We start from the raw sequence: 12,003 nt of genomic DNA, 5'->3' as shown, positions 1-12,003 counted from the left end.
AATCGTGTTTGTCTGCACACTCTTTATTCAGCTTATATGTCTGCTACCTGGCATTACATTTTATAACATACACGGCCTGGCCCAACAAGGTCTCATTTATGTCAAATCCAGCCCTCATAACTAACGAGTTTGACACCCTTGGCCTAAGATGTGCCTCTAATTAACGACTATGATTTCAAGATCAGTTTAAATGGCGTAAAACTAAACTTCTATGGCTGGCAAAATTGTTGGAAGACTGGTTGAAGCATTGCAAGACCATGTACTTGCGCTTTTTCTTCCCTTTACTACAGAACTTGGTCTCCTCTTATAATATGGAGTGTGTAAAATGAGTTATTGTAGCTAGAGATTAGGAATAACTGAATTCAAACCTCTGTTCAGCAGTCAGTGTGGACAAGTAAGTTTAGACCCAAACCTTACTTTGCACAGGTATTACATCAATGCAGTAGTGCAAGAGGAAAAGGATCGTGTGCATTAACTCTGAGTTTTTTGAGGAAAGAGAATAAAAGAAACAAAGAGCTGAAAGGCAACTAGCCTAAGTCACAATCCTAAAGCAAGATGAACTACACCTAATACCTCCAAAAGAAAACTATTCTACTATCCACAGAAAATTTGCTGAAATTTTCCTTAAGGAAAACACTTTTCAAGCATATTAGGGACAAAAACCAGGGCAGGTAAAAATTTATAAAAGAATGGAAAACTATTACAGAAGCAAAGAGTTGATCATGTTTTATCCCTCCCTTGCTTCAAGGTACAGAGAGTAGCTTACATCGTTGGTTTGCAGAGAGAATTTGACAATGTGAAAATTAATCTGCAAGGAGATGTGTCGATTTGCTGGCAGTTCAGCAGGAATTCTATGCCCCCTCCACAGAAATCACAACCCTTTAAGAATAACGCCCTTCTCTTCTACGCAGGATTACAAATATTTTCATTGTTATTCTTCATTCACCACAGATAAAGGTTATTCACTGAAACACTCAAATACTTTAACGGCCAACATTTAAACAGAAGAGGCTGCAGAGTTCCCTCCACCATGTTTCCCATATTGCTGCTTAATGAGCCGAATGCAGAGGGGGAGGGTTTGGAGGGGAGGCTTCATGGTTTATCACTTCAAACTCCTGTAAGGAATTCCGCTCATGCCTGCCTGCAAGTTAAAACTTAGTTAGGCACTGCAACCCTGATGTCAAGCCACCATCTGCCAAAAAGTGTTCAAAAATTCACCATTACCTGCCCCATATAGAAATTTGGTCTGCTAAATTAAGCAATAACAACAGAGGCTCCTGACACTTCTTGGGTTTAATCACTGACTGAGGAGCTGATGGCTTCAAGCACAGCCAAAGGCCATTAACCCCATCAACTCATTAACACCCCTAGAAAGTGCCCTGCACCTCAATTATTAATGTCAGTACACAGGAGGGGGGAGAAGGGGAAGAAGTCATTGCTGTGGGTGTTTTGAGCAGTCTTGGGAGAAAGTCAGATTTATGCTCAATCAGGTCTCCTCTGCACAAGCCTTAATGGTGCAGAATATTTTAAAGGCACATACTCCACCACCAACACAATTGCACATACACACCTTTCTTCATGTATGCAGATGAACTACACCTATTATAAGAGTGCATCTACACAATGTCAGGAAGGTAGTGATGCTGTCAAGAATCAGCATCACATGTCCCTCCCTGCCAGAGATGGAGCAGCCCCTCTATTCATAACAACACAAGTGTCTTTCCCTGCTAGCAAATGATATGAAGAAGGGGTGAGGATATAAGCAATGTAATGGTATCTCTCTTGAAAGGAGAGCAATTAGCTGCTGTGGGATCCCATTCTTTGACAATGCCCCATGTCTCCAATAACATCAATTTCTCTAGTACATTATCTCGTTTTTCCTCTAAGGAGCACAGAGCAAAATATATGGTTTTCCCTTTCTTGTTCTTTTTTATTTTCACAACAATGCTATGAGGTAGGTTAAGCTGTGTGTGTGACTGGTTCAGGCCAGCTACCTAGTTTCATGGAAACTGGGGAGTTTGACTCCATATCTCCCAGAGCTAGGCCTATACTCTTAACTACCACACCACACTGGTTCATGTGGTATTTATGGTGGCAAAATTATATTAAATGCTAGCAGGAAGTTGAATGTTGTTTGGTTTCAACCTAAATTTATAATTCTTCTAGTTTTAAAAAAGGAGTTTTTTCCTGTGATTTTCCTCCTCAAGTCTAATTTTAGGAAGGTTTTTTCCCACTAATTCTACTATATTTAAGAAACTCAGAACAAGTTTAAAATTAATACTTTTCACTTGTCACTATTACCACTGTTTTTTAGATAAAACCTTAAGTACACATGCCTCTTAAATTGTTAGAATGCCTTAGTTGAAAAAATGGATGTAGGTGATGAGTGAATCTGTTATTTATTATTATTATTATTATTGCTTTTAGGCCTTCCCTGCATGCAGGGCAGCTCATATCAAGATAAAACACTAAAAAATACAGTTTGAATCAATACAAAGCTAACATTAAAACACCATATTAATTAAAACAATTCAGATGGTGATAAATTAAACGTCCCAACTTCTGAAGTGGGGCTGTGAAACCTGAGAACACCAGGTAGTTAATCTCCCATCACTGTCCTCAGCCAAAGGCCTGGTGGAACATCTCTGCCTTACAGGCCCTGAAAAAAACTAACAGAGCCTGCAGGGCATGGATGTTCTTGGGTAGAGAGTTCCACCAGGCAGGGGCCTGGGCTGAAAAGGCCCTGGGCCTGGTTGAGGACAGTTGGCTCTTCCTTGGGTCTGGGAACACCAAGACACTTTTTGTACCTGATCTTAATGTTCTATTGGGGGTGTATTGGGAGAGGCAGTCCCGAAGGTATGTGGGTCCCTGACCACGAATGGCCTTAAAGGTTAATACCTTTGTAATTATTACCCTTTAGCATAGGAAAATAATTTGGGAAGCCCAGGTTCATGGGAGTTTGCTGAGTGACTGCAGCAAGTCACACTCTCCCCACCTAACTTATGTCACAGGGTTGTACGGGGATAAAATGGGTAACAAGAAAATCTTGTAAGCTACTTTGGGTCACCGCTAGGGAGAATCGTTGGGTACAAGTGAAGTATATAAATAATTAGAAGTAATAATGCATTGGTTGCCAAACTGATGGACAACTATATGGAAATAATGCAAAGAAACAAGGGAAAAGAAACAGAATAAAACTAGGAGGACTGCAAACAGTGAAAGATCAAGAAGATGAACAAATGTAGGATAAAAAGGAAACAAGACAAAGAAGGAATAGAATTCAGAGGGAAAGTACAATCATGGATGCTTTTTTGCTAGAATAAACTTCAAAAATTATGGCAACAAGCTTGCTCAACTTCAAGCACCAGTATCCCTTGGAGAAAAACCACCCCCTCCTCCAAAAGCACAAAAACTCCATAAGAAGTAAATCTGACTCAAAGTACCTTAAATATGGATTCACCTGAAAAAATAAAACAGACAGCCTGCCAGTTTCACAGTGGGATGTCATGTGGCTTCACCAGGATGTTTTTACAAATCCAGGGGCTACAGGTGGATAATGGGACTCAAAAGATGGATACCATTGAACTTTCAGGTATTAACACACATTCCTGCCTCAGAGCAATATACCCTTCTTCAGCTGATGAGCTGCTACCAGCACAGATAGGATCCTTCTTCTTTCTTGGATATCCTCTTTCTTTTGTGGATACAGCTTCACAACTGAACAGTGTTCAAGATTCCACCCAATATTTTCAAAATGGCACTACACTTAGATTCATTCTGGCAAAGAAATACTATTATCCTGCTAAAGGCTTTAAGGGGAAAAAACCTGAATCTATTTTCATAAAGTTTTTATACAAGTTTACCTGATTATCATATTTAAGAGACTGTGTTCCAACCAAAAACCGTATCGCATCTGTTTCTGCTGTCTGGGGTGTTAAAGCTCGTGCCTAAAGGGGAAGAATGATAAAAATACAATCATATCCAACATACTTTATTATTTCGGTACATACAGGACAGCAGTTACCAAAAACAGTGTTTTGACATTTAATCCATCTGTATCTTGACTATTTTTGTATGCAAGTTCTTTGTTACAAGGATTATTCTGGTTTTTCCCATGTCACTACCCCCTCCTACTTCCTAAAGTACTTTGATGGGCCCACAAATGTGTTATGCTTCAAGTGTTAGTTGTAATCTTAGGAAAAACTGTGGAAATCTATTTCTCATCTTTAGGAAATATACACAGAGATTTTAAGTATAACTACGCTCTACAAATGTGTAGAAGGAGCAAATAAAGGGAGCTCGATAAACTAGTCGAAATACATGCACCATGTACATTTTTATACAAAGAAAAACGCAAACAGCAAGTACTGTCCTAACTCTGAACAGTGGATCTTGAAATAGTGAAAAAAATATTACCTTGGACCTTTCAAGGACAGCCAGTTTGGTGTAGTGGTTAAGTGTGCAGATTCTTATATGGGAGAACCGGGTTTGATTCCCCACTCCTCCACTTGCACCTGCTAGCATGGCCTTGGGTCAGCCATAGCTCTGGCAGAGGTTGTCCTTGAAAGGGCAGCTGCTGTGAAAGCCCTCTCCAGCCCCACACACCTCACAGGGTGTCTGTTGTGGGGGAGGAAGGTAAAGGAGATTGTGAGCCGCTCTGAGACTCTTTGGAGTGGAGGGCTTGAATATAAATCCAGTATCATCATCTTCTTCTTCAGTCTTTAAAATGAAGGGTTAATCTCCTTGTCAGAATACATGCAAATGACAAAAGGCAGGTTCCAATTTAACAGAACACATACCACAATCCATCTGCCTACCGTCAAAGGCTCCATAGCTTCACATGGCTATCTATCCCTCCACAATTTGTTGCAAATAAAATGAAATTCAGTAGCTTTGTTGACAACATCACTCACTGTAGTTCTGATGTGATGTGGTACACAGCACTTCCAATCTAATAACTGCAAAAATGCAAGATCAAAAAACATAAAACTAGTTGTACTTCCTGCACAGTAGGGATGACCCTGACCTCCTTCCAAAATCTAAAGCCTTCCTGGAAAAGATGGCAGCTATAATACTAGATCTGAAGCACAGCCAGCAGAGCTCCCTTGACAGAGCAGAACTTTCTTTCCTCTTCGTTCCCAAGGCAGGCAACAACCCCCACATGCTGCTCCTAGGTGACAGCATGGGAGCAATACAGACTTTGCAGAAAGAGGGGACATTCTTCTGCCCTTCTCATCACAGAAGCATCTCCTACCAGCGAATGATAACATCTAGATCCTGGCACATGGACAACTGGCTTCCCCTATTAATTCTACCAGTCAATTTGTGCAGTTCACCTGGGGAGTCCAAAATACTTAATATTTGTAAAGAACAATATTTATCATCAGACATTTCAAATACCAAACTGGCTCTACTGAGAAGGATGCAGCTGATCAAGGAGCCTGCCTGAGGCCACGCTCCAAGGCTCTTCCTTGCTACATGTGCAACAGTCCCCTTTGAACTTCTTTCTTGCAGATGCTTCAGAATTGCACTGATGCTGTAATCATAATTCAACTGATTTTACGATTGATGCCCATTCTAGCAATTAGGCTAGGTTTGGGTTGTTTGTTATTTACAGGGGGTTTTTAAAAGTCCTATTAAACATCTTCTTTTAAAACACGCAATATATATATTGTCTATATTATTAAACTAATAGTGCTAGAATTACACACAAAACAGTTACACATGACAATTAAGAAGAGATGTCTGAAGGAGAGGGAAATGGATAGATTGAAAACATCAACCTTTTAGTAAGAACATAGTCAATGAATTGTAAAGAAGTAGGATTTTCACTCAATACATCCTAAAATAGTTGACGCATTCATAAATTATGTAAACACGTACAGCAAAAAAGTTAGTATATTCAGAAAAAATAAACACATCCTTTCAAAAAAGTTCAGTTGCGTTGTTGCCAAAAGCTATGTACTATTTGCCATGAGGTGTGAAGGTAAACATGGTTGCTGAGTTTGTCTAAAACTGAGTTCTGGTTAACGTATTACTATTTTCCCCAGATGACGGATTTAGAGGATACTTTAAGGCACCTCGTGTACAGAGCAAGTTACATTAAGACTGCTGAACACTTTTAGTGGCCAATTTAAATCTTGGAAATTGTTCCAGTTCAGAAGGAGAGATTTACAGCTCTTCAGCCTTATATGGATGCATAAAACTAAGATGATTTCTAAGGTGCTCTTTCTGTTTTCTGATTATATGATAAATCAACTCTCCCCTTCAAAGCGAAGACATTGATATGTAGACATTCTTGGCAAACAGATAAACAGGCTGCCCCTAATCTTATTTAGTCAAATCCCACAAATATATTTTAAGATTTAGTGGAACTTACTTGGATGCAAGGCTATTTGAATTATACCCGGCAACATACATGCAAGGTCCTGGAGAGTACAAAAGGTAATGCTACTACCACCAGAGGCATTCTTTATAATCAGATGATGATGTAGATATGCTTAGTAAAGCATGGCTAACTTGGAAGGCTCGGAGAAGGAAAACTCACACAACACCCCTGCCCCTTCTTCTTCATGTCCTCTTACACTAACCAAGAGCATGTTTGCATAGGATGGGAGCCTTTATTGAGCCTGGCTAATATTCTCCATGCAAGGGCATTGTGTCCTTAAGACCACGGTCCTCCAGCTATTTGAAATGGGACCCACTAGTAGGTTTACTTTACTTTCTGGAACCCATTCACATACTCATTTCATTGCTTCTTTCTAAATTGTTTCTCCTCCTCACCAGCCTTGTGAACTACCTGTAAGGGAGCTGTGGTTCAATTTTGGGTCCCACAGTTTGAGAACTACTGATGGCTATTGAGCTATCCATCCCTGGAATGTACAGCCTTCCCGCATTCTTCTTTATTCCTTCAGCCCCATCCGACTCCCAGAGAAATTGTTCCCTGAGTCACATGACCCTTGGGGACAAATAGCTGCATCGCTAAGGGGGCTGGAGTGAAGAGGGAAGAAAGTGGGCAGTTGGTTCTCCTCCCTCTTCAGCAACTGCAGCTCCAACTGAAAGGGCAGTGTCAGCCCCCCTCTCTTCATCACTGTTTTCAATTGTTTATATGATGAAGTGCTTTGGAAGCCCCTATGTATAAGAAGAGGTGCACGATTTTAAAAAAACAAATTTTTAAATGTAATTGTCATTTAAGTTTAAGGCAGGAATTGCCTTCTCCTAATCTGTATGCACCAATTACAGCAAAGCTGGAAAGCAAGGAATCCGTATGCTTGCTTTCACTGTCATACCAACTCTGATATAATTGGAGATTGCCACTTACAAGGGCATTTTTAACACCATAGAATATTTTGGTGCCGTCAGATAAGTGGCAGACATGCTATGTAATTTAACTAGTCTGCTGACAACCATCACAAATTTAGTATCCTTGCAGATTTTTGAGCATCATGCTATTAGCTCAACTTGTGCATCAAAGCACACAAGAGCATAGCGAGCATTCAAAAATCAACGTCCAAGACTCAAATCCAAAACTGTTATTTACTTTAACTAAAAGAGTATAGCTAGGAGCATACTCAAAAGCATTTCACATACTCAAAAATACAGCAATACCTTAATCATGTATTAGACATACTTGCACTAAACGAATGTGGTGCAGACCAGAGCCTATGGTTCAAAAAGAAAAGTTAACATATTACTCCATTGCCTTTACCCAGGTTAGCCCAATCTCATCAGGCCTCAAAAGCTAAGCAAGGTTGGCCCTGGCTTGTATTTGGATGGGAGTCCTCCAAGGAAGACAAGGGTTGTGATGAGGAAACAGGCAATGGCAAACCACTTCTGAACAACTCTTGCCTTTAAAACCCTATAGGGTCACCATAAATCAGCTGTGACTTAACAGGGGAAAAAATTCCATATTCTGCAAAACCTACAACTTGTTGACTTACCCCGCCCCCACTATAGTACTCCAACACAGACTAAAATATATATTTCGCCATCAAAGAAAAATCTTAATGGCATCATATTAATACTAGAACAAAGCATTTTCTAAAGTTACTTGGAACAGTCATTAAAACAAACTTGGGAGTGAAGTTAGTTAAGTACTACTTACTAAGGAAAGAAACCTAAGAGGAGACAATGTAGAATAGAAGGACTTAAACATCTATGTTCCTTTTCTTGCTAGCACTGTCACGAGATAGTGTTAGACTTCTACATGGATAATTTGAGAAACATATAATACTAATCTAAGAAGTCATTTTATGCTTCTGCTAAGATGTCTGTTTCTTGCAATTTTAAACATGGGCACTAAACTGTTCATCTTTTTTCCTATTCCAGGAGTCAGAAGAAGAAAGATTTATTAACTTGGCACTTTCATTTTTATATAATTTCAGTCTGAAGTCAAGCTGGTAGGATTTAAAGTCAACAATAAAGATGCCTATGGACATATATATGCCTACAACAGTGGTGTCAGAATAGAATATATCTCAACTGGGACAAAGAAAGCTGAAGCATACCAAATGGGCAGCATCAGAAGACAAAGTACTGGTTTGTTCTAGTACATTAAAGGTGGTTATCTTCAAGCAAAAAAAGGGGGGGGGGTAGAGCACTGTGGTAGCACAGATATATCATACAGAGAAAGTCCCAGATTCAGTTCTTGATATCTCCAGTTGAGGGATCTCAAGAAGCAGGAATTAGAAAATGTTTTTTCTGCATCAGAAAAGCCATTGGCAGTAGGGTTGCCAAGTCCAATTAAAGAAAAATCCGGGGACTTTGGGGGCAGAGCCAGGAGACTTTGGGGGTGGAGCCAGGAACAAGGGTGTGACAAGCATAACTGAACTCCAAGGGAGTTCTGGCCATCACATTTAAAGGGACAGCACACCTTTTTAAATGCCTTTCTTCCATAGGAAATAATTAAGGATAGGGGCACCATCTTTTGGGGCTCATAGAATTGGACCCTCTGGTCCAATTGTTTTGAAACTTGGGGGGTATTTTGGGGAGAGGCACTAGATGCTATACTAAAAATCTGGTGCCTTCTTGGTACTTTTTATCTTGACAAAGTCTATTTAAAAACAGTTATTACAAGTTTCTTATACATGTTCATATATTTTGGGCATTAACAAATTCACCCCATTTCTGAACTGTATCTTCAGTTCTGTGAAGCTGGACATTTTTGCTATTCTCAAGATACTTCTCCATCTGGGTCTCCACACATTGAATGCAATGATATGGTCTGTTTCTGGTCTTTAAGGGGGCATATAATTGGTTACGCCTTTGATTCTTGCCCCTCTCCAAGGCTATTCTGCTCTGGGTTCTAAACTTCCCTTTAGAATGTCTAGCTTGACAGGCCAGACTATCTCTGTTTCTGGCGTGCAGAAACATCTTGCATGATCTTTTGGTCAAGTCCAGTAACTGCTTCCCTATACACTTGGATGTATCCATGACAGTAGCATAATTCAAACCACCTTATCTATTTCTAGAAGCATTTGATAGCCCCATTTGATAGGACAAGGCAAAATAATGGTACATCTGACTGCCAGCATACAAGACACATTACAGAAGTTTGTGAGACAAAAGGTGCCATTCATATCTCTAGCAGCGAGGAAAATTTTACAATGCTATAGTATTCTGTGAGGGAAAATTTCCATCCCACATATGTTTAGCTGTAGTTGTCAGGGCTGTTGCCCTTCAAAACAATCATGTTACATGGGCTAAATTGAGGATAAGAAGCCTCAACCAAACCCAGCGCTAGGTCATGATGTATTTGGCTTGATTCATGAACTTGTTACAAAAATTATATTTGCATCAGAAAATTTCCCCAGAAACCCCATATCACTGCCTCTTGGGCATAATTTCTATGCAATTCCATAAGGATGCAATTTCATCCCAAGACAAAGAGAACTGGAGTCATCTTGCTTCATTCTGAGCCTACCAGGTAAGGGCAGGATATAAATTTGATAAAATAAAAAAATAAAATAAAATTCTCATTCTGGCACCAGCAAGCAAGATTTGTCCAACACTGAGTGAAGCCTGCATCCTAACTCAGAACAATACAATGAAATAGGAAAGTAATAATCATTCTGATTTAACTAGTACAAGGTAAAAAAAAGGTAAAGGTACTCCCCTGTGCAAGCACCAGTCATTTCCGACTCTGGGGTGACATCGCATCACAACGTTTTCACTGCAGACTTTTTACAGGGTGGTTTGCCATTGGCTTCCCCAGCCATCTACACTTTCCCCCCAGCAAGCTGGGTACTCATTTTACCAACCTCGGAAGGATTGAAGGCTGAGTCAACCTGGAGCCGGCTTCCTGAAACCAGCTTCCGCTGGGATCGAACTCAGGTCGTGAGAAGAGAGCTTGCACCATTCTGCGCCATGGGTACAAAACCTTTTAAAGGGAGTTAATTTATTCCAAGTATCCGAAACCCAATTCATAGAGTGAAATTGCTAAAAAGAATACTGAATAAAACAGCCCAGCAGCATTCTAAGGGCTAAAATGTTTATCCTAGCATAAATTGTATTAACTTTTAAGATAAAACAAAACTCTGGTGGCACTTTAAAGACTTATAACAATTATTTCAATCGGGGATTTTGCGACTCACAGCTCACTTCTTCAAAAGGGAAAACTGCATTTGGAATTCTTATGTGCAGGAGTAGGCAAAGTAGGCAGTCACCTAGGGTGCCACCTGGCCTAGGGGGCACCACTGGGTGCCCCCTCCCAGCCACGTTACTTTGGCTCCTGACGGCTGTCACCTTGTCCTCTCCCATCACCAAGCTACCCTCAACAAAGCCAAGCCACCCCCCCTCCCCAATGTGCGACTTGGTCTCCCACCTCATCCTATCCCGCCACCCTCTTTCCTGGTGTGGCCAGCAAGCACTTATTCTCACAATTTTGTATATCACATTTTTAAAAAAACAAAATTAAAATTAAAAAACAGTAAATTAAAAATGTGAAAAGTTTCAAGTTTGGTGCTCTTCATTTTCATTTTCCCTATATTTTTAATAAGGGGGGAGCGCTAGTAAGTGATTCGCCTAGGGCGCCAGAAAGCCTAGCACCGGCCCTGCTTATGTGGAAGATTACAAGAGGGGGGCATGAGGAGTCAAATCTTGGACTGCAGTCACACACACTAAATCCACTTTCAATGCACTTTCCAACTGATTTTGCCAGTTCACACAATAAAATCCAATTGTAAAGTGCACTGAAAGTGGATTGAAAGCGGATTATTTAGTGTGTGATTGCAGCCTTGGTGTGAGTTACACCATGAGTCTTTCAAGTGTAAGGGGGAAAGTAAAGAGCTGATTTAGAAAGATTAGGATTGAATCCCATTATAGATCAGCAGAATCAGCAGCTCCACACCATACCGGATGGTGAGAGCTTAGCAGCTCAAGTAAATAAGCAAATAGTTTAAGTGAAAATTAACTGATATTGGTACAAGGCAATATGGACCCACATATTACTAACACACTAAGAAGAGCCAATTAAAGTGTCTAAAGAGTGGGTCCTTTAGAGCTATTAGTATTGAATAAGAAAATCCAGTTCTCTGTTTAAGCCAGGATAGCATGTAGCATTTTTTAAAATGAGTTCTGATTCAGTAGGGACTGTGGCTCATTGGTAGAGCATCTGCTTGGTAAGCAGAAGGTTCCAGGTTCAATCCCCGGCATCTCCAAAAAGGGTCCAGGCAAGAAGGCTCATCTTGAGACCCTGGAGAGCCGCTGCCAGTCTGAGAAGACAATACTGACTTTGATGGACCAAGGGTCTGATTCAGTATAAGGCAGCTTCATATGTTCATATGTTCAAAGTATTTTCACAGCACAGGACCTAACAACATCAATTACACCCATCATGGGCTCATACATTTGTAGATCAAGCAATGTAATATTTGCCATCGCAGGCCAACAGTGCCCTTCTACTGTCTACACAGGTCAAAAATCAGTCGCTGCATAGCAGAACTGATGAACACAAACTGGACACCAAACTTAGGACATTCAGAAACTAACGGAGGGCCATTTCGG

General features: G+C 40.4%; 1 protein-coding gene across 2 annotated transcripts in view; it reads right to left on the bottom strand.

Moving 5' to 3' along the window:
- The window catches only part of EIPR1 (EARP complex and GARP complex interacting protein 1), a 91,467-nt gene that overhangs the window by 78,749 nt on the left and 715 nt on the right, over positions 1-12,003 (bottom strand). For both annotated transcript variants that reach the window (XM_060234414.1, XM_060234425.1), the window contains exon 2: positions 3,864-3,947. In XM_060234414.1, the coding sequence (XP_060090397.1) occupies positions 3,864-3,947 (84 nt within the window). The remainder of the gene's footprint in view (positions 1-3,863; positions 3,948-12,003) is intronic.

The sequence above is a fragment of the Heteronotia binoei genome, chromosome 1 (genome assembly GCF_032191835.1).
Source record: "Heteronotia binoei isolate CCM8104 ecotype False Entrance Well chromosome 1, APGP_CSIRO_Hbin_v1, whole genome shotgun sequence".
Classification (NCBI taxonomy): Eukaryota; Metazoa; Chordata; class Lepidosauria; order Squamata; family Gekkonidae; genus Heteronotia; species Heteronotia binoei.
Note: the sequence above shows the minus strand (reverse complement) of the source record. Positions and strands in the feature narration are given on the sequence as shown.